Below are 23,654 nucleotides of genomic sequence, written 5' to 3' on the forward strand. Positions count from 1 at the left end.
TAATATGCTCTATGGTGTTATGCGTGTATGATAAATGTTGCTACTAACCTGATGCAGTGTGAGTCCCTGAACAACTACTCCTTTGGAACTGTCCTCTCTGACTGCGAGAGGGCCTGCATTGGCCAACAAGTCTCTGATCTGTTCATTGTAAACCTGTAAAAAAACAACGACAACAAATATAACAAAGGGCAAATCCTTCAAAACCAGGCTGAGAGATCGGTTGAGACTGAAATTGGTTAAGGCTCTTATGGGTATAAGAGTTCATACTGAAATGTTAAAAGTGCCATTAGAAAAGGAAATAGAAAAACATGAGAGGAAAAATATACCCTTTAAACTTGGTCATTAATGCAGTGTGTAACTGCTGCAAAGCCTTTAGACACAAGCGCGGTTTAATTATCAATGAATATTACAATTGAAACCCTTCGCTCATAGTCTGAGAATCACTTTGACTAAAAAATTAACAGGTTCTGCCCTAATATGGAGAACAAAAAGAACAAGACAAAAGGAAAAACAATAGAAAATTATCATATTCACCTCAAGATATGAGAATGCCACAGCAAACTCCTTCTCCTCCTTGGCATCATCCATGCGTTTGAACAGCTCTGTCATGGTGCGGTACATGACCCCAGGGTCATCTTGTGAACCTAACATGGTGTGTGTCTTGCCTGCTCCGGTAGCCCCGTACGCAAACACTGCAATTGAATTGCAATTAAAGACAAATTACTACAGAATAAGATGGAGTACAGAGTAATCTCTGAGGACACTGCAGCCTCGCTTGAAATACTCGTGAGACGTGCTAGTCAGGCCAGCAGTGTTGCTGCTCTAACCTGTTAACATGGACACCGAAATTAAAAGCAAGACATTCAACCATGCACTCGCGCTGCTCACGCAGCCAGTGAGTCCAGCCTGTAGCTTATAAAAATGAGATATTCTAATCAGCATAGAATTGAAAGCGGCCCTAAAGTATGTAGTACTGTCTCATCAACACCTAAAGGATGAGCTTCAATCCCACAGCTTTGAACCAAATTTTAACGTTTTGAGTTACACAGTACCATTCAATCAAGAATAGCTTGGTGGTAAACATTAGTATTCTACATCAAGTATACATTCAGTAGATAGGTTCTTTGGTACACCTAGCTACCTAGCAAGTCCTACAATAAATTCCATTTTAATGAAGGGTATAATTTAATTTTTTTGTTGAAACTGTTTTAGAGAGGTGATGTAAACCGTCTGATCATTTTGGAGACTGCAGTTCATGATGGTGTTGAACTGTGTAGCAAGTCACTAACAGGTGTTTCTTTTACCTCATGTTCACCCAAAATGCACAAATGATGGCTCTCTGATAATGCAATACAGTTCAACAGCACCACAAACTACATCCTCCAAAATCACCATACAGTTAAATGTTTCAGGCAGATTGAGATTCATAGCTGATCCGAGTATCTTCAATGGACCACTGATGACTCTCTAAAGCCAAATCTGTTTTGCTCCTATCTGTGGCAGGTGCAGTAGCTTTCAAAATTTCTCAATTGTGCTGATTTAAAACACTGGAACTGCAAAGTGTTGTGAGCTTGTGACCAGCAAGTGAACCCTGGAGCAGACAAAGCAAATTAACAGCAGCCAGCAGTTTCAATTAATGATACAGCAGCATGAGTCAGCGGGCCATGCTGAGGGGAAAAAAAAAAATTAAAAACACAGCTCTGAAGTGGTGCTCGTGTGGCACTGCGATTGAACTTCAGTATTTGGCCATGCTGGAGTTAGAGAGAGGCGATCAAAAATCCATATTTACTGCAACGACAGATTAGATCACTTTACTGTGGAGTCTGCAAGGGGGCATGGTGGGAATTGTGTTACCTTGTGATAAGTTTTGCATTATCTTACAAGAAGTTTCCCTTTGATCCATAGAGGAAGGCTGAGCTGTGTTATGATGCAGTATTATGTATTGGACCGCACACGATTCTAACCACAGCCTAAATCTGTGCATCCTCAGCTGTGGCTGGCTTTGGCACATATGATAGATAGATAACTAGCAGCACAACGAAAGTAGTTCACCTAGCTCTCTACACTGTTTTAGTATAACTGGCTGCTTCAGTTTATTGTAGCTGTGTTATGACTGTATCCATGGTAGGGCAAGGTGATATATTGTTACTATATCATTATCATGATGAGACTATATAAGGTCTTAGAATTTGGATATCGTATATAAAATGGGTGTCATCTTTTTTTCCTGGTTTTAGTGGCTATATTACAGTATAGTGATGTCATTTCCTCAACTAACCAGACTGTTGTCATACTTGTCCTAATACTTGCCTTTACCCACTTAGTCATTAATGATGATTTTATCAGCAATCTCTTTGTGATATTTGATTCTGTTGCCCAGTTCTACCGTTTATAAGTGCTTCTGAGGAGATTTCATAATACTGAGATGTTTTAGGTATGGTGATATAGCTTAAATTATTTCAGCATTATTTTAAGGCCAAATTGCCCAGCCCTAATCCATGGAATGACATAGGCATGATTATGGCGATAACACATTAGTTTTTAAGAGCTGCAACACTGAATACGTGCAGGGGCTGCTTATATGCAGTGAACTGACACAGTTTAACTGGCTGAGTACTGAAGTGAGCTTTGACCACCACAGCCAGGCAGAGCTGCAACAGTTGTAAAAAATGACTATAAATATAATTTAGGTAGTGAATATTAAAGGACTCAGATGGGGTTTTGCTAAATGTTGTAATAAAGCATGTGTGTATTTATTTGTTACCTGTGCAGTTAAATCCATTCATCACACCGTCCAACACTCCTTTAGTGGTGTTCTCAAAGATGTCCACTTGAGTAGAGCTCTCGCCGAAAACTTGGTCAAAAACAAACTTAAGGTCTTTGTTAGCCCTCTTGTTGACATCTCTGTTTCTGTTTCGAACTCTTTGTGACCCAAAACATGCTATGTCCTGTTCCTTGGGGTCGAATATGAGCATGTGGTTATCAACAACCTGGACCACATTTCGACAGTTTTCGCGCTTCTCGTTGTCGCTGGTTGGCCTCACCCGAACAACTACCTTTACATGGCTGCACACATCGTTTGCCATTGTGGTCCCACTGCAGTGACTTAAGTATTGCTGCAAAAACCAAGAGGGAAAAAAAAACGGTCAACAAAACGTTCCATATTGGAAAGTGCAAACATCAGTATAATTCTTAATGATATGCTCATTAAATCATGCCAATAACAGGAAGAAACAGGAAAAAATGGACAGAAGACAGAAAGTGATGCAATTTTGCGATTGAAGATAGAGTCGTATGCTCTACAGATTTGAAGCAATTTCAGGTTAGTTTGTGATGCTGGGCTATATATCGTTACAGATGCTATATTTTGCAGTGACTTTGAATTGTAATGCTTTGTGGTGTGACATATATTTTTTTCCTAATATCTAATTATGGCTGGGCAATATATATGATATACTGTACATATTTATTGTTTGCACATTACTGATGATTATTGAACAGAATGCTCATTGTGTTAGTATTTTGTGAAAGTAACAGCAGTCACTCCTACAATGTTGTTGCAATATCGATATCGAAGTATGGCCTATTTGGTCAAAAATATTGTGATATTTGATTTTGTAGCCTAAACGCTGCATTACAGTAAAGTGATGTATTTTTCTCCACTAACCAGACTGTTCTACTTGTTCTAATACTTGCCTTTACCCACTTAGTCGTTATATTCTCATTAATGATGATTTTAATCAAAAATCTCATCGTGTCAATATATTTTGAAAGTACCAATAGTCATCCCTACAATATTGTCGCAATATTGCTGTCAATGTACTTGGTCAGAAATATTGTGACATTTGATTCTGTTGCCCAGTCCTTGCATTTATAAGTGCTTTTGAGAAGATTTCAAAATATCAACATAAATATTGTATATCACCATATGGCCTTAAAATATTGTAATATCATTTTAAGGCCATACTGGCCAGCTAATCTAATATCTAAAATATTTTGTCCATTCTCATTCATATAAATCGGGTTGGCGTAAAAATGCATTGGTTTTTCGCAAGGTGAACCTAATAAACTGGCAAGTAAGTGTATACATACACAAGATCATACAGGTGTTACTTGTCCCTGGGTGTGCAATGTTTATGTGTTATGTATCTACATGCACACTGTCATGCCTACCACTGCAGACAACATTGATTCCCATGCTCTATTGCTACACATTAACAAGGGAATATAATGCACTTAAGTTATAGAAACTGTAGTAGTTCCTACTGTTACAATCTAAGTTAACGGCCTGTAGTCCTACGTTGCCACAATGCGGCTTTATAAAGACAAACATGATGCATTCAGATCTTGTCCAAGTATTAAGGCATAGTAACTACTCTCAAGTCACAAACGAGTTGCGATATAAAACACGCGATAGTGTCTTTAATGTTATCTTACTGTCGTTTTACATGATAGCATAAATATTTCAATTCCAGCACGCATTGTAATATGACGTTTATTAAAGGCGTGACTGTAACGTTAACTTTGCTCAGTTGGCGAAGCTAGCTAGCTAGCTTAGATCTCGCACAACTTCCAACGACACGTTAGCATTGTTCTTGTCTTCACGTCGAATGTACCGTTTGAGCTTATGTCTTACCTTTTGTCAGAAACGGCGATCTTTCACCTCATTACCGCGGTCACGTTTTCTGAAGTGACACAAGTAGTTCGTGGTAGAAAAATAAATTCCCCAGCGACGCTCAGGTGGCCAATAGCTAGCACGACCAGCGCCAATATTTTCAAAAACAAGCCCTCTTCCTCCGTCGCAGGAGATTGGATGCGAGCCGTTGGTCGTTGGGCGGACCGGAGTGACGCGGCGGACATGCGGCTGCTGGAGGCGGAGCTGCTCTCTGCTACTACGGTAAGCTACAGTTAACTTCCTGGGCTGTAGACACGGTTGTCCTTGACGCTTTACCTTGCTTAAACATGTTGTAAATACAAGTGAGTAAATACTGTTGCGTTCCTGTTCGTGTATTTGTTGACAATTTGCGTATTATTAAGCATTGTTTTGTTTATCTCTGCGCGCGGCCACCCAACATGGTGACATAGCAACAATATCAGTCGCATCGCCCTGTCTTCAGCCGATCCAACACCGACAGCTACCACATACACGTGATAATGAGCAAGGACTGTGTGCTAAACCTTTCATAAGACCTCTTACAGTGTCCAATATGTAGTATATGTGAGCTGTGTCAAACACATCGATAACAAGGGAGCATGTGTTAAAAACATCCAATATAGCACATTTTCTCCACGTTAGCTCTGTCTCTCTGAGCAAGGTATTTAGCTATCCTGCCTAACCCCAAAACTGTGCTTTTGTGTGGTAGGCTGCTCAAAATAGCAACAATCCAAAGGTAACCCATGCTTGGTTAAGTGAAATCCCCTTGGTGACAGCCACCAACAACCCAATGCTGTAAAGGTACACTACTGTGACCTGCACTCACTCCTAAAGCTTAAAGGGCAACCACCAATTTTACACAAAGTGAGATTACAGGTCAGAGGAGTACTGCCGCATATGTGGAAAAAAGTTGTATGAACCTTTTTTTGTGGCTTCGGAAAAGGCTGAATGCAATCCGATAAATTGCCTCCAGTGATGTCACTTAGTGGCTAAGTTGCATTGTGGGTAAAGTAGGCATCAGGTTTTGAAAAGTAGTCCACTGGTTTAGCACAAGGGCGTTACATTAAAACCTGGACACAACCTTGGAGACGAAGCCCTGTTCATTAATATGAAAGCTGCCCAGTGGCGCATGAAGCCAAAATGGCTCAACCTCCGGGTGATAAAAATACCCAGATCTTCCATGTTGTGGGGCCCACAGAGCGTGTGCACCAAAGACTTCCACCGACTGAACCGACTAACTTCCGGTTTAGCACCGGCTAACTTGAATGGGGATAAAATTATTTATTTGTGCGGCTCTTCTAGACTTGCCAAATTTTATTGGACTGAATGGCTCAAATTCTGACAGTGAAACAAGTCATTTCGCAGGGGTTTTGACGCTCCAAAAAACTGATCCACCGTTGTAGAGACGCTTGTTTCACAATGTTAGCTCATGGTGAAAAGCCTTTTTGAGGCCCAGTGCATCATGTGACGTAATTAAACAGTTTGGCCAATACGAAAGTTGGCTTCAAAGCCTGTCGCTCTTCCTGGTGGCTTGGTTTAGCGTTGTACTCCTATACTGCCGAAGTCATGTCCCTTTGGGTGGACCCCATGGGACTGTATTTCGAAGAAGCTTTGGATGGTAGTGAATGAAGACAACTAATTTTTTTATCCCGCTTGAATTGTGCCATGAACTCCACATATGATGTCTGTCAATTTAAAATATAATTTTCCAAGTCCAGAAAGTTAAAGTTTGTCGTACTTTAAGTAAAATATCATCTAGTTTGCGTGAAGCAGCTCAGTGAACTATACGTCTTGCTCAACACACGTCACCACCTCGGCGCAGAAAAGGTACTAAAAATGTGAAAATCAGAATAAATCTGGCCATATTGACAACTGCACTTATGTGACAGGGTAGTTAGCTAATATACAGGACCAGCTCTACAATGTTTAAGTTACCAGTTTTGATGACCTTTTAACGAGACGATGTCACTAACACGACTGTTGGGTGTGAGTCTTCTTTATAACTGTGTATTTTCACAGTCTTATATTTCATTAGTTTTATGACAAACTGCGACTTTTCCAGGATGAAATGACGGAAACAATTCTGATGATTGACAATTTAAAAAATTATTTTCTAAGTCAAGAAAATCGTAGTTTGTCATAAAACAGATGAAACACAAGACCGTGAAAATACGTAATTCGAGAGACTACACAGCCAACAGTTGCGCAAGTGACTTCTCGTTTTATGCTCACCTAAACCGATAACCGAAACCTTGTAGAAGCCAGTCCCTAATATTAGTTAGCTCACAAAACTGAAGAACTCTTCTTTCACTCAACTGCAGCTGTAAATATTGCCAGACTTCATTAATTGAGTGATTTTCACCTTTTTCATACTTTTTCCGAGATGAAGCCATGATGTGTGTTGGTGATGTAAATTGAGCGTGATGATGTAATTCACTGAGCTGAGAAAAGCAGTCCACTGGTCCAGCATTGCACTCCTATGACACTGTTAGACTCATTATTGACAGTTTAAATACAAATAATCAAAACCGGTACCGCAGAACCAGAAATATCACCTCTTTCAAAATTTGATAAATGTGATGATAAATGTACAGTTTTCTCAAAACATACCATCCTTCATTTGGCTCTGATCGTCCAAGGATAGCTTACTTTACTGGATGAATGTAATATTTCAATTGACATCTGTGAACAGTAATGTTGTTATTGTGTGTATGAGTAGTTGCCTTAGATTCCTGCAAGGTACAGCAGATATGGCCCACAATCTGACAGCAATCATAGATTGTCACTCATTATTTTTATTGCCAACGCTTCAAATACTTTTTTTGCTTTGCGTTCAGTAATACCATCCGCACACTTGTCGAGATTTTTCATCTTCTTCACATATTTTTATTGTATTAGAATCATTCATCACTAACATAGCTCTAATTTTCTATACATCTTGTTGCCAGGAAACACCTGAATACCTTTAAACCATGTGGTTTACTTTGGTGCCTGCTGTGGGCAGTGTTGTTCACGTACACTGCCAAAATGTTGAAGCAATCAGCCACATATGTACTTACTCTTCTTGTGGGTTTGGTGGTGTTGCAGTGTATCAGCCACACGTGTGCTGCTGGAAGGTGATTTCAACTGTTTTCCATGGACACCTCTAGTTGGAGAGCTGCTCATGTCATTTAAAAAAAAATAAAAAATCTCTTCTGGAAATATCAAACTACATGATAAGACTACATCAGAAGACTTTTGTCCATACGTACGTATGATTTAGGCCTAACATTGTTGTTTTAAATTAATTATTTGCACTTTACATAGCATTACTGTATGTAACCACTTGGTATATATAAACTAGATAGAAAACTATTTCAGATAATAGCATAGTAACTACGAAAACTTACTGTTCGTAAGCTTAAAGTCAGCAGTCGTCTGTCACTTTAAGTCCATAACTCCATTACCATCTAACTTAAACCTTCAAAATACTCACCCATATTCACTAGAATTACAAAACCTGTTCCACCTTATTGGTTTAAGCACTTTATGTTTCTGCTTATATGACCACGTAACTTATTGACGCTCTTATTTTCTCCATAGATCATTATAAGAACCATGATTTTTCACATGTCTGTGCACTGCAACCCAATATTACGAAAAACAAATCTGGCTGTGTGGAGAGCGTGGAGGTCATGGAAGTTAAGCCTGCACTCTTCTACAGTTTGTGCATCTTCTGGTCCTGGTCCCCTGGACAAATCTGAAGAACTGTCTTCTGTGTCAACGGAAAAGCCTCCTCACACTCCTGTCATGCTCAAAGAGGTGCTTCATTACTTAGACATCCGACCAGGTCAGGTAGGTTTGTATTCTTGTTATTTTGGCAGGCTAGTTGGTGTCCTTAAGAAAGTTAATGTTTGTCTGTTTAAATGTTATTTTTTATGTGTCAAAGATTCATTTAGGCCAGATAAGTGCCATGTGAAAGTATCTAAACAAAAGCCTGGTTTCATTTGATCTTTAGTCATCCACTGGTATATTTCCACATTAAAGGGCTCCTTGAATGTGTTCAGCCTGTTGGCAAATCTGATGTTAGCCTAATTTGAATCCCTAGGACTGACTGCCCTCACTGCTGTTAGCAAGTGATTAGGTTGTATTTGTATTTTCAGGCATTGTTATCCGGTCCGCCTTGGTTGCTGTGGTAATGGCATAGGCATGCAAACTCGGACTGTTCCTCTGATGTGTGTCAGAACATTTGAAACACCTGTCGGTGTCCTACATTTCACTTCAACACCACCAGTAACTACAGTCTCATAAACTACAACAGAGTTGAATCAACATCTCCCTGATAGTATCAATAACTATATATATTATAAGCTTCACAAAGATAAGATTTATTGCAAGACTGTAAAAAAATACATTGGTTGGTTTTGAATTGGATAAAAAACATCACACAAATCATGACACCTCAGTAATATCTCATTGCAAACAGAAGCCAACTATTAGAAATGACCTCTTTAATAACAATTATTGTCTTCACAGAGATGTTTTTTGTTTTCTTGATTAAAAAAAAAAGCAGTTCACACACTATTTAACAACTTGTTTTGTTATAAAAGCACACATGAATTAGACAGGGTGCCAGCAGCTTGGCTTTCACTTAATGTATGTACTACCAGGACAGATGGGCATGAGTCAAAAGCCTTCTGGTGTGGCAGGCAAGCATAGGAGGGGAAGTGATGCCCCCCCCATATAATGCATGGTCAAGGCAGGTGGGGGCCATGGGTCAACAACTTAGTCAGGAATTGCGCCACTGTAAGGCTGTTGGCAGGACACAGGGTGCTGCGTCGCTCCTGCCTGAACTTTAGCACCTCTAAACTCCTCCGCTGCCCGCCCATTTGCCAACTGTCCCAAGACAGCTTGCCAATCAGATGCTATTAAAGAACAGTTTGATAGATTTGTTTTTTTTGTACAGTACAGGCTGTATACCTCACTTAGTGTGACATTCTGTGGAAATATTGAATGGTAACATTCAGAAGTCATGATTTAAATGTTGCTTCAGTGTTAGTTGATTTATTTATGTGATGACACATATGTGATGTTGCAGTTTCACTGGTTTTATAACCACAGCAACCTGATGAGGGTGCTGACACATATTACACATTCACAAAGCTGAATTATAACACTGTAGACACAGCCACATGCTCTGTCAGTCTCAGTCAGGCAATCACAAATCTGATTTCTGACATGACTCTCTGACAGAGCTGCCATTAAAGCAGTCACATTTGTGGTGGTTAAGTGATGGTGTCATTGACAGATCAATTGCTGTGAGGAAAAAAAACCCTACCCTAATATCAGACAAATGTCAACTGAAAACATTGAGGGCAGTGGGATTAATAATTTGAATGGCTATTGTAAAATAATCACCAATATGTAATTGCTCTTGTCAGCTGAAGCGGCGTGTGTATGAATGGAGTACTTAGGCGATGATGGGTGTCAGAGCGAATACTGCAGTTAAACCAAAGTGTGTAAATGGAGCCTTTCAGTGCCCTGCTGCCTCCCACACAGGACGTCTGGCTGTAAATGTGTATGCAGGTAGCTAATTTGCACTGGTAGCCTAAACTATATTTTCATAGTTTTATAAATGGCCATCATGCTTGTTGGATCTGGATTGATGGTGTGTCATATTTCTTTACTGAAAGCATACATTCACTTAACAAAGAGGCATGTAGCTCAACAATAATTGACTTTAAGGTCTCATGCAACAACTTTAACAACACTTTTCCTCACTGGTTTGATGTGTCTCTGTATGAAGCGGCACACTGGAACAGGACTTAAACATAAAATGGGCAGTGATTTTCAGCTACACTAGCTATGTGGCTCGAGGGCTGGTGAGGTCTGTCAGCTGGTCCACCACGTTGGTCCAGACTGAAATAGCTCAATAACTATTTGATGGATTGCCATGAAACTTTTCACAAACATTCATGCTCCCCTCAGGATGAATGGTAATGAATTGGTGATACCCCTACTTTTCATCTAGTGCCACCAGCAGTTCATCTTTTGAAAAGTCTCAACATCTACTGGATTGACTGGCTCAAAATCTTGTACAGGAATCCGTGGTTCCCAGAAGATATATCCTGATATACTTTAATGATCTTCCAGGATACCCATTAGGGAGATATTTGGTTTGAGTAAAATATCACAACATTTATTGAATGGACGTAATAACTATGGCGATCCCTTAACTTTCTCTCCAGCGCCGCCATCCTTTCAGTTTTTATGTGTTCAATAACTAAAGATATAAGTTGGAAGAATTTAGCATTAAAATGTAAAAAAATAAATAACATATAAATAGAAACAAGTAGACTTTTGAATATGTTTTGATGAGTTGTGTACTAATTGTTTCCAACAATGTTCGAACCCTGAAAAATACACGTTAACTCAAGGTACTCAAGGTAAGGGTGCATGTTGTTGTAACTTCCAGGATAGAGTGAGGAAGGAAGTCCACAAACGCGACTAAATGTAACATGAATAAAACTAAAACATTACCTAGTCCATGAACATTTGTGCTGAGTCACGTCAGATAGATTATCATCTGCATCGGTGGTTGTTTAATGGAGTATTCACCACCACCAAAGTTAGTTTGACCACAGGGTAATTTGTGTTTACTTTAGTTGCTGGTGTGTTTATTTGCCACAATCAATCAGATTACTTTACTGCATATCAGCCGTAAGCAAGAGCATGCAGAGGGTGTGTGTGTCTGTGTGTTTGCATTCACGACAGTCGCTAAACTCGGCACTCACAAGAGATTCCGGTTCTCTCTCTTCTTTTACCCCGCTCTCTGTAACGTTACGTGCATAAAGTGAAGTACATTTCCCCTCCATCTCCAGTCAGCATCTAACACAATACATAAAACCCTGACAATGGAGGACTCCTCTGTCTCACTGCTGCAGTCAGGTTGATAAACAGGAGTGAAGAAAATTCCACTTTTTTATCCCAAAACGTATAAGTATTTTGTCAGCTCTCCCCTGTTGGTAAACGTCTCTGAATCAGAGCACAGATCCGGGTGTTTATTCCTCCAGAGTGTCTGGCTCTGCACTGGACTCTTTCCTCCAGAACTGGCCAGCTGTGATTAGCTGAGTAGCGGCTATGTCCCCCGACTCTGCTTAGCCCTCCCCACACAACAATCAGCAATCATCTTTTGATTTGTTTGATAGAGAGACCCCATAGAGCCAGAACTTCCGTACATATTGTATGTTAAAGTAACGTCTGCAAATCTACATTCCCATCAGCTGCACTTTGTGTACTTTGCTAACACGCTAAACTAAGATAATATACATGGTACAATGACATACCTGCTATACATCAGCATTTTTGTATTGCATTTTTAAGGATGTTAGCATGCTGACATTAGCTTTAGGCTCAAGCACTGCTTTGCTATATACAGCATCACAGAGCTGCTATAGATTGGCTTAGTCTTGGTATAAGTAGTTGGGACAAGTACTGGAAATAGAGAGAAAATGGTGTACCTTCTCCACTTGCAGGAAAAGTGGAGAAAGACAAAGAGGATGAATATGTTTTAGCCCAGTTTTTATACTTTGTTATCAATATCAATATCATGTTATCAACAACACGAAATTCATATTTTAAAAATTCTTTGTTGTAACGGTGTCAAGCATCCGCCTCTTCAACTCTTCAACTCAGTAATACTCTTGCTTAAGTATATGAATTGTGCTGAAATGGATGAAGCATGAGGAGTCCTCCACTGGCGCGGGCTGCTTGCGTAGGGGACCTCCTCTAGAATAGATTAATGAGCCATCAGCTGAGAGTCCAGGGGAAAAACCCTGTGCTGCTGTAGAAGGAGAAACGAGCTGCCTACTCTTACATTTCAGTCTCAACACACTCCCCCTTGTGGATTTAATGAGGCCATAAGTGTTAAACCTACTTTTTTTGGATCAGTATCAGTCTTTCAACAATCAACACATTTTTTGAGCAGGATTATGGAAATAATTATTATTGGTTGGACAGTGACATATTATGCCTTTTTTTTTTCATCTCTGCCAACGCCTTAAGGCATTTACTTGTCATCTGCTGATGTGGCAGCAGATTAATTATTTCTCATCCTAACATGTTAGTATTGATGTTGAATGACTGATGTAGTTTTAGGATTAATGAATGAAGTTAAACAATTATATTTTTTGGCATACATTTAATTATGTTGCAGGAATGCTGAATAACTCTTATTTAGTTGGTTTAATGTTTACTTAGTTTAAGATGAAATAATTAGTCTGTATATTGTAATTAGGGTCAACTATGTATATAACATGACCTCTTAAATGCTGGTACCTCTTTGTTAATCAAATCCCAAGGCAAAACTCATTAAAGCAAACTGTTCATAGACCACCTAAGCACTTGAATTTTGAAGTCTGGGGTCATTGTGAAAGAAACAGAAGCATTAATGGCAGCTAGTGTAGAGAGCAGGTGGTCGCTGATGTGGAGCTTGCACACCGTAAATAGCCCGAACCAGGCTAGACTCATGATGACAATGGAAATCTAGCACAAAAATAAAGCCAAACAGGCAAACCACAAATCACAGGTGTCATAACTTGTTAAGGCCCTGAACCACAGCAGACTCTGTCGAGTGCTGCATTTTTCACTTCCCCTGTTATTTGGGTTATTTGGCTGGCTGTAATTCGGACACATGAAGAGGCACTCTGTTCTATGGATAGATGACCACAAAACACTCCGCCAGCTGCTACATCTCGGTGTTTTGTTTTTTTGTCTTGCATTTTTATATGCAAGATGGAAGGCAGGGAGAAAAAGCAGTGTACAGTTGTGTGACATGAAAAAGTAGTTACGTCGTTACCGTCTGTTTTATCTGTCATTTCCACATTTTTACATTAAATGTGGTTTTGTGGAATTTATGGCTTATGGAGGTTGTCAGGGAGGAAAAATGCATCAATGTTTGATGGAAGTTATTCCTGCATATCTTCAAGTGTGCCCCTCCAGAGTGCTAATATCAGCACCGGATGATTTTTTTTTTTTTTACCAGGTACTGAGTGTACCAGCTTGTAAAGAGGGGCATAGATAGGGCTAATATGATCTTGTCTCTTTAAATTAGTTTAAAGTCCCACAGCTGAATTTTGGGCCATCTGAGGTGAGAAATGACTCTCTCAGTCTGCAGTACAGGGTGTACTTTGCACTTTTGTGCAAGGCTATTTAGAAACTTAATATACAATCTATAAAGCCTCCGTTGTAAACCTGACAGGCAGCATATGCAGGAAATTTATATTTGTGTGATATATCTTTGTTTGCGCATGGACTGTAGCATTTGAAATATACATTATTTCAGATAAAATGTCACTTTCGGTGACTTTTATCTGTGTTTCCTAACTTATATCCCCAGCATCAGCCAGGTGAAGTGCTGTTGTGAATACAAGCAAAGGGGTAATATGATCTTGTCTCTGCAAATTAGTTAAAAGCCTTCCAAGTGCTGTTTGGGCCATGCAGCTGAAGTCAAGAAATGTCTTTAGAAGTAAAGATGAAGTCCAAGGGAGTTACAGCAGTTGTTTATGCGTCTTTTCTTTTTGTAAAGGACTTTGTAACACTGTTAGGACAGGCACTTTATAAATTATTATTATTATTTTTATTTATTTATTTATTTTATTAAAGAATTTGTCAGTGTCTCATAAGACAGACAATTCCTGACTTTAGTTTTGAAGCTGCTGTAAATAAACTTATGCATTTTGTGAACATCCCAAGAGTTTAGTGCAAACCTTTATTTTCAATATCAGTCTTTTGTCAGTTGTGTATTTATAGAATTTTTAACTGTAGAAATTGTAGAAAAATGCCATTTTAGTTAAATGAATCTCACAACACATGTTGACATTTGTAGTCATTCTTTAGGAAGTGTAACAGCCCAGAGAAACTCATCTATCTTGTAATACTCAGAATAAACACTGTCTTTATCAGTTGGAACAAGCAACGTATTGTGTTCTCTGTATGAAATTTGCCACCACAGCCTCTTCTGGGTCTGTCATGTTTTTTCTTTTCTCTTTTTTTTTTTTTACACTCCTTTTTTGGGAGCACTGAGTAGTGAAAGAGGAGGCTGGTAAATAATTGATCCTTGTAATTAAACACTCCAGCCAGGGATGCTGGGGCTGATTGACGGCCAGATATTAGGCCCTTGTCTCGTAAGGTTGCAAGTTTAGTCTGAGGTTATCAGTGGCCAGAAGAGTCTTTCTCCCTCCCTGCCTCATTACTTTCATGAGTAGAACATTTCATAGTGGAGTGGTGGGTGGGGGTGTGGTGTGAAGACAGTCTGGGACTTCATTAGCCAAATGGGGTGCCTCAGTCTACAGAGCACCAAAGCGTTCAGCCTTGCTGAGCAGACAACCCGTTTGTGGGTGCTTCACCACCCTGTCCTGTTCCAGTTGTTTTAGCTCTTTCATCTTACACATTCTTCAGCTTCTGGTTCACTTGAACAACAACTCAAACAAATAAAACAAGCCTCCCAGCACCTACCTGAGCAGATGGTGTCTATCATAGCTAAGCTCAAGTAAACCTCCCTCCTACCCTCCAAACTGTATTTGTCCACCTTTGCTGTTTTGTTCCATTGCTTACAAAGCTGTATATCTTACAGCTTACAGTACAGATTGTCCAATAAAGCTTAAATGCTCCCCTAAAAGTAAATACTTCTCCAAATGTTGCACTTTATTAATATGTGATTCAATTTGCTATAACAACATTGACTCTGTGTGTGTGCGTGAGTGTGTGTGTGTGTGTGTGTCTGTCTGTGTGTGTGTGTGTGTGTGTGTGTGTGTGTGTGTGTGTGTGTGAGAGAGAGAGAGAGAGAGAGAAATCTCTTTATAACTGATGAATGCTCACAACATCAAATAACAGTGCATGGCACAGGGGTAAACTGGAGCAGAGTGTGCTGCTACGACATCAATTACTCAGAGTTATATTTGCATATTGCTTTAATAACAATTATTTAAATTGTGTAACTCTATACTCACATGCATCCAATATTGCTAAGCTTGGTAAAAATAAACTGGAACCCATCCTCGATGCTGAATTGATACTATTACAGCAGGTTTTATTGCAATATTTACATTTGTTCCTGGTGTGTGAGTGTGGGTATGCTAATCAGCTACATGCCCTGTGGACAGCTGGATTTAGATGACTCATTCCTGCAACACATCTTCAATTGGTGTTTGTGTGAGGTCCAACTGCATTATCTCAGTGGTCTTTCTTTTAAATATGTTCAGGATAATTAGATAACATAACATTTATAATAAGGTCCAGTTACTATTTATCACTGTTAGGGTCTTGGGTATCATTTAAATTTAATGATTGGGATTTTTTACTTGCTGCTACAGTGTTGGCTGGTAATGCTATCACCTTGTGAGTCTGTGTGTGCGTGTGGGTCATCATGGCAAAATGTGTTCCTGGAGACACTGTAGAGGGAACTACCACAGAAGCGATTTTGCGTACTTTGACAGGTGTTTATATGTCTCTGTCAGTCTGTGGACAGATGTTTGTGAGCGCAATAGCATCACAACCATGCAAGATACGTACACGAAAACTTTACAGGTATGTAGCTGAGATCAAAAAAGGAAGGCCGAGATCGAAGATGGGTGTGGTCCAACCCATGAGTACTGAGTAGTCATGGGTACAGAACGTAAACATGTTGACTGGCATTGCGTCTGGCGTGATCCCATCACAAAGTAGTCTACAGTGATTCTTGTTTTTAACAAATGGTCCCTTGGCACTATAATACCTTTATTTTCACCTGATTTAGACTAGCAAAGAAAGAAAGAGTGATTTATTTATTTATGCTTAGATATTTTGGATTTATTTTTTGTAAAACACCAAGAAAGAAGAAAAAAATATTATATTGCTCTGCACACGTTGAATATTTTACACCTATTTTTTAGTTCAATACCCTAGAATTACCTGATTCTGAGGCATTCTCAGTACCACTGAGTGATGGTGCATGTTTATGCCTTGCTGCAGTAAATGGTTTGTCATGTTAGACATGCTTCCTCTCATGCATGAAATTGTCTTTGAAAAGCGATCTCATTTTTCTGTACCACTACTGTCTACTGTAAAGCCTAGTCACTTATGAACTCTACTAGCGGAGATTTGGTAAACACTAGAGATGTGTGGTGATGCACATGTAAGCGGTGATGTAGATGAAAGTGTCCTGATCTGCAAACACTAGCCAGCACACGCTTTCTGTGTAATGTCATCAAAGGTGCATCCCATTGCACAAAAGCGATTTGTGAGCACTGCTTACACACAGATCGCAGACGTTGGCAGCTTCTCGTTTCAGAACTGATCGTTGCTCTCAAATTGCAGATACATTTGCGAGTCCTGCAGGGCCCCATTGCTCATGAGCTGCAAGTATGGGATTTGTTTTCATGACTGAAACAGGTCATGATTAGTGAAAGGAAATGATCTCACGCTGTAAATTGCAGCTTGCATGTTGGATACGTGGTAAAATGGGCCCTTGGCTTAATTTTTGGCACACACAATGCACTGTCATCTGAGGAGGCGCGGAGTTGGTAATTCTTAACCTGATTGTCGACAAAAGGACGAAATGATTGTCTTCTGACTTTCCAGATGTCAAATCTAGGGATATATGATATTGAATTTGTGGAAATATTCAACATGTCAATATTTTCCAAATCATTTTGGCCAATTGCGTTACATATATATGCATATTTTTCCCACCTAATGCAGAAAACATCAAGTCTCTGCTGTAGTGGAAATCTCATATTATACTGATGCTGGTATTTCATTTTGCAGCCTTTTTCAACTGATGCCAATATTATCACACATCCCTGGTACAATCCCTCCAAATAGTATGAGAAACCTCAGTCTTGTGGCCAATTTAAACTGAATGTGAGTTAGAGCAGGTGTGAGATATATATATATATATATATATATATTCTCTTACTGATCTTCCTCAGCAGGTGTTCCTGCATCCAAATAATCTTTATTAAACTGCTGCTGCACCTTTTCTGATAAAAATCAGGTGCAGTGACCTTATCTGTGTAACCAACATTATCTATATTCCCAGCAGCATCCAGATGAAGTGCTGTTGTTCTCAGCTGGAGTGCTCCCACTCCTTGCCTACTCTGTTTCCTGACTAATTTGGCAGGAAAGAGCATGTCCGCTCGACACTACATGACACTACTGACCTAAGCAGTAACAGAATTTCCCTTGCTTCCTTTCCGCTGTTCGTACACTGTGTCCACCTCAACAGTCTAACCAGAGTGTCCCAGCTCACGCCTGCTGACTTTCTAGAAACTATATTACAGACACCTTGTTTAAAATGTATCTCTGAGGCTTGCAATCCTCTTGTCAGTACACCCCTCTTAAAGGTCCAGTGTGTAGAATTTAGAGGAATCTAGGGAAAGAAATTAATACAATTATCATAATTATCTTTTCGCTAGCATATAAACTCCTGAAACTAGGAATCATTGTGTTCCCGTAAACCTTAGATTGAGCCCTTTATGTCTACAGAGGGAGCGGGTCCTCTTCCACGGAGTCCGCCATGTTGTACCTCCATGTTTCTACAGTAGCCCTGAACAGACAAACCAAACACTGGCTCTAGTGAGGGCTTTAATGTTTTTTGGTTAGATGCCACTAAATCATACAACTGAACTTTTAAACCTTATGCTTCATAGGCCAAATGTGCTTTGGCTCACCTTCACCTATTACACAAACGTATGCACCCTCCAGGCAGCCTAAGGCTCCTGAGACTGACCACTTTCACCCAAAGGCTAAAAAGACTGATATCAGAGATTGAAAGCCCGGAGGTGGCTGATGGTCTTTAGTCCATATGGCAGCTCAAAGTCTGACTTTTGGCCATTCTCACCTTTACAAACTACAGATCTGTGCCAGCCCCTTAAACTTAGTGACAGACAATATGACCATGTGAACTGTGAGACAATCTTCATCAGTTCAATGTAATACCATGATAACCTTCTTGTAGATCTCTGAATTGCTGCCCACACCTCTGATTAGTAGGAGATTTCCTTGAGACTGTTTACTACTCCTAGCAACCACAGTTTCTGTGTTGACTGAAAGGGAAGTTGGTGGGATGGATACATCACTGACTACTTTTTTTTCAGGGCAAAACAATGAAGTGCATGAACACCATGTCCAAATGTATAAAGAATTGAAAACTGACTGTCTAATTAATAAACTACTACATATGGCCTAGTCTGTGAACAGGAGCTCATTTACGCAGGGAGATGTCGGGCCTCCTTCCAGTTCAGACAGATTTCCATCTGATCTGATCCGTATCTGGCCAATCGCTACTGTTCATCTAACATGGGGCATGTTTGATTGGATGATTGACAGAGGAGCATTACCATCTGGTAATGGTAAGGTTTGAAAGTCACGTCACAAGTTTTGCTGGTATGATTGGTTGTAGGCGTATCCAATAGCATCCAGGCAAGTCTGCCCAGCAGTACACCAGGCTTGAGAAAAACTTAAACTGTCAAGCTAGGCAATACTGTTCAAATATAACCCCTTTCACACATCACAGTATCACACTGTAACCCTGGATGTATCCAAAGTTTACCCAGAGGAGCTGTGTGTGTGAACACAAATGTCTGGATTATTTTACCCTGCCAACTCCCTAGTCCAAATTCTGGGTGAGCCAAATGTGTGAATACAGCAGACAATTGTCTGGAGTGAATTCACAGCAAGAGAGTGGGTGTGTCGATGACGTGTATATTGTGCGACTGGCGCGTAACTGGAAGAATACAAATATCTGAGGGTGAAGAAGATGAGTCCTTCTACACAACAATGATGAAGAAAGAGAAATGTCTGTGAATTGGAGGGATGAAGAGATGTGAGAACTTCTGGCGGTTTAGACCAACGCCAAAATTGTCAGTTAGATCCAGGGGACAGCAACTCTGTCGTTTACGACCAAATCATGAAGCAGCTGCAGCATTGCATCTTTTGCGTCATATCCTGCCTCCTGCATGCTCCTACCAAGGTGCTGTGTGTAAATGCCAGGCTAAGTATGGCGACCCACTGACACTGACAACCTATTAGGAGAATCAAAAAGAATGTAAGACTATATATACTCCTACATAATGTCTGGTCTCTTTTGTAGCTTTAACTACACTGAATGTGATGCACTCTTTGGCCTCTACAGCCACCCCACCTCTTTTTAACAGGTACTGTAGGTACTAACATTGATGTACTGATGGTAATACTAGTCATGGATCAACCCAAGGCAACTTCATCAGTACATAGCGCTGCACTATGACACTTCCTTCCATGCCCACCCCCTCCCCCAAGCCACCTCCACTGCCCCCACCCCGTTCCCTACTTCCTTTCATTTCATATTGTATTGTCAACCCAGTCTTCAATCTAGTGGAAGCGTCTTCTTACATGCCTCTAGATGTCTTTTCCCTATTACCATGCCTTCCACCACGAAGCCTTCATTTAGCTTGACTTCTCTTTGCACTCCCTAATGGACTTGGCCCTGTTCTTCTTTTGTCTTCCTTTAGTACCATGAAATTCACCTTCAGGAGAGAAAGCCATCTTTCCTGATGCTTCTTTACATTTTGTGAATATAGTTAGATGATTCCACCCCCTCTTTTCAGTTTCTCTTCTGTTTTCTCTCAGGCTTTATATAGTTTGCATTGTTTCCTTGGCACACTGTATTGACAGTAGTGTCACACTTAAGATAAATCTTTGAGAGCAGTGAAGAAGAGCAATGAAGCACATAATCTTTTTGAATAGATTCACTGCGTCATTTTTGACCTTATTTCTTGTTTCCGGTTAAAACAAAGATATAGCCTTTTGGCATTTTTGTCACAGTTCGTGCCATTTCCTACCTTCAGGAAGTTTATAGTCTATATTTCCTGTTTTAACAGCTATACATTTGTAGGCTTGTCAGATTTACAGCATATGCGGTCGGGCAACCAGATTGAAAACAATATTACATTATCAGTAGATTGATAGAAAACGCAAAGATAGTTCAAACTGCTTAAAACGGCAAGAGTTTACATTCAGTGCCAAAGCTAGAGGTAGTGTGACGTACAGGCATAGGGAGGTGTGGCAATATACAGCTTTTTTTTCGACAGTTGAGACCAGGCTTTGCAACTATGAGTGTAATCTCTCCCTTACGTTATTCTTGAAGTAGTAGTTGTCTAAACTTAACCATACCTTTCTCATTATTTATTTGGCATGACCGTGAGCTGCCTCTAATTATAACCAAGACATTTCGTTGCTTAAACTTGACCACACCTTCATTATCAGGGCAGCAGACCAGAAAAATCTTAACATGCATCTCGTTATGTTGAATGTATTGACGCTTGTACACTGATTGTTTCATACAGACGCAGATTGTTTCAATTTTTAATTTTTTTTTTTTTTCTTTAACATGACATTTTCATAAATTTCTCAGGGCATAATACATGGATCTTTCTGAAATAAAATCTGGCATATTAAGATGGCTGGTATCTATGATTGAGTACAATAAAAATGGTTCTAGCAGATTTAAATATGTTTTATTTGATATTGGATTTGGCTTGATTGAATTGGGCCATGGCGGAGGTATGCACTCAACTGAGTGCCATACTAGTTTATATTTGTGATTTTTTTTTTAACAGAGTGTCTGATTAAAGATCCCCTCCAGACATTTTTTAAGAAAAAAAAAGAAGTACAATAAATTATTTAGGCAAAAATCCTTAAAATGAGCTCTACCCCTGCACTCCACATCACACTTGTGTAAGTTTCACACTGTACCACGACTGGCTCCCAGACTAGCTGTGATGTCATAAAATCATGCTTACATCACATGTTAACATCTAAAATAAACACAGATAAGGTTTCCACCTGCAGCAGATGAATGGGAAAACAGCTGTATCTTGTCAAACTGTACATACATCATTCAGCATAGTGAAGGTCACACATCAAAGGAAAGTAACAATAAGCAAAAAACAATTTTTAGTGGAATAATATGGCAGCAATTACTTTGCCTCAGCTTCTCTTTTGCTTATAAATTAGAGAATAAAATAATAATATCCGAGTTTATTTAACATAATGTGAAATAAACTGTTGATTTATAGCCCTCTTGTATATTTATATATCAGCTCAGCTGTGAAAAAAGTGATTTGACTAAACTAATCAAAGTAATGAGGAGGATTTCACACACTGCAACCCTCGTGCCACTATTTTCAACCCCAAACTAACCTGCTAGACTGTGGGAAACATTAATTTGATTATCATGAATGACTGTGTCCCACAGCGACGCAGAAGTGACGCTGTAGTCTGTGCTGATGTAAGGCTGTGTATCCTGGAGTCACTATGCTGAGTATATGGAAGAATCTGTTTGGAGGATTAGGTAGATGTAATTCTTTTTAAATACAATTTCTAGGTATTAAATCATTATCATTTAAGACAGACAGGCTGGTATAGGAACATGTTGAAAGTGGAACTACGTTATAGCAGACACAGCACCCACCTGATAATACTGTTAGAAAAAACATGAACATTAAACATTAACATTGTTATAATTAAATACATCCATTTATATTCAAGATATCTTGAACTTACTGTAATATCCTTAACAATCACTGGACCTTTATTGTACTGCACTTGCAGATTTGACTCATGATGCTACTCACAATAATTTGCTTGTTAAGTCTGTGGCTGAATTCAGTTTTATGCTAAAATGAATCTTTCCAGCAGAGAAAATGTAGCTCAGTAAATCTCCAACCTGCAAGACAAAAACAGACAGTTTGGCTGGGGGGGTGGGGGTGGAGAGTGATGACTCATGCACACAGTAGAGGTCCCTCCCTTTCCATTTCTTTCAGTGTCCAATCAGTTCTTTCGCAGCTGTCATTCATGCCTCAGAATCAGATCCCCACAATGCTTTACTGTCCTCTGTAAATCACTTCATTTGCAGAGGTTTAGTACATGCCAGGTAAATGAAATCGCCATTCACATTAGTTTGACACACAGATTGCTGCTTGATAATGTGATTACCTTACAGTGCAGGTGATAATCCTCTGCATCCCGGATGTTTTGGTCATTCAGTGGCCCCAATATCAGCTGAAACACAAAGTGGCACATTTCCCAATCCCCCAGACTAGATTTTAATGTAGCTCCTTTATGTGGATTGTTTTAATTTTGAAAGAAAATAAGTCTAATACAAAATAGTTCTCTGAGATGAAAGCTGGATTAATTCATCATTTTTAAAATGTAATTACTTACAGATTACTTTTTCAGAAAGCAAGCAGGCTATAAAACGGAAAGACTAATCGTTGCCCTGGGTTGCCCACGTACAGTAAATATTGAGTTATTGGCTCATAGTTTCAGAGAAGATACAAGTGCCTGCTACCCCTGTTTCTCCAGGGATCTCCTCAACACCACTGTGGTGTAAGAGCCAGTCTCAGGACTCCTCGAAGTGGGCGGATGCTTGACATGAGCTTTATGAGCTTTATGTAGAGGAGGACAGGGACTGGGGTTTTCCTCTTTCCAGTCAGCTTTTTATTGAAAAGTATAACAAATGTAACCATAGAACAAAGGCAGAGCTGGCATGAATTATCTGAAAGTGGTGGTGAGAAAAAAAAAGAGAAAATGTGAGGGGGTTGAGGATGTTTGACTTGAGGTGAGTAGAGTGAGGGGAGATTACTTCACAATATAACCAGAAGCTTCATAATATATCTACAGCCATACGGTGAAGCCTTCAAAACGATTTATTTTAAAACCAACAGTCCATTAAGTTTAGGTTCCAAAAAGATGACTTCCAAAAACAATGTAATCCAGTGTGAGCAAGATCGTTGTCACTGAATAGCATTGATTTTTTTCCGCTATCCTTAGCTCTGCTACTGCAGTGCAATCTTCAGTGCAGGATCACCTTAAAATTTAGCAGCACATCATTAAAAGGAAGGTGATAGTAGGCAGGGACTGGTGTTTTTAGTGGCGCTGGTAACCTCTGGGATTGGGCTTGGATAACTTGGCATGGTATATCTTCATGTCCTCCTCCATG

At 39.7% G+C, this 23,654-nt stretch overlaps 2 protein-coding genes across 4 annotated transcripts in view; one reads left to right on the forward strand and one right to left on the reverse strand.

Annotated features, from left to right (window-relative positions):
• Window positions 1-4,755, reverse strand: part of kif18a (kinesin family member 18A) — a 29,755-nt gene extending 25,000 nt beyond the window's left edge. For both annotated transcript variants that reach the window (XM_073464709.1, XM_073464707.1), the window contains exons 1-4: window positions 4,637-4,755; window positions 2,765-3,116; window positions 535-692; window positions 49-153 (exon numbers count right to left, since the gene is read on the reverse strand). In XM_073464709.1, the coding sequence (XP_073320810.1) occupies window positions 49-153; window positions 535-692; window positions 2,765-3,086 (585 nt within the window). In that variant the 5' untranslated portion in view covers window positions 3,087-3,116; window positions 4,637-4,755. The remainder of the gene's footprint in view (window positions 1-48; window positions 154-534; window positions 693-2,764; window positions 3,117-4,636) is intronic.
• A 90-nt stretch (window positions 4,756-4,845) lies between these two features.
• The window catches only part of mettl15 (methyltransferase 15, mitochondrial 12S rRNA N4-cytidine), a 46,400-nt gene continuing 27,591 nt past the window's right edge, over window positions 4,846-23,654 (forward strand). The window contains exons 1-2 of one of the 2 annotated variants that reach the window (XM_073464477.1): window positions 4,846-4,897; window positions 8,237-8,488. In XM_073464477.1, coding sequence (XP_073320578.1) covers window positions 4,859-4,897; window positions 8,237-8,488 — 291 coding nt within the window. In that variant the 5' untranslated portion in view covers window positions 4,846-4,858. Of the gene's footprint in view, window positions 4,898-4,928; window positions 4,978-8,236; window positions 8,489-23,654 lie in introns of those variants that run through there. The other variant, XM_073464479.1, reaches the window with a different exon arrangement.

Source organism: Pagrus major, chromosome 4 (assembly GCF_040436345.1).
Source record: "Pagrus major chromosome 4, Pma_NU_1.0".
Lineage (NCBI taxonomy): Eukaryota > Metazoa > Chordata > Actinopteri > Spariformes > Sparidae > Pagrus > Pagrus major.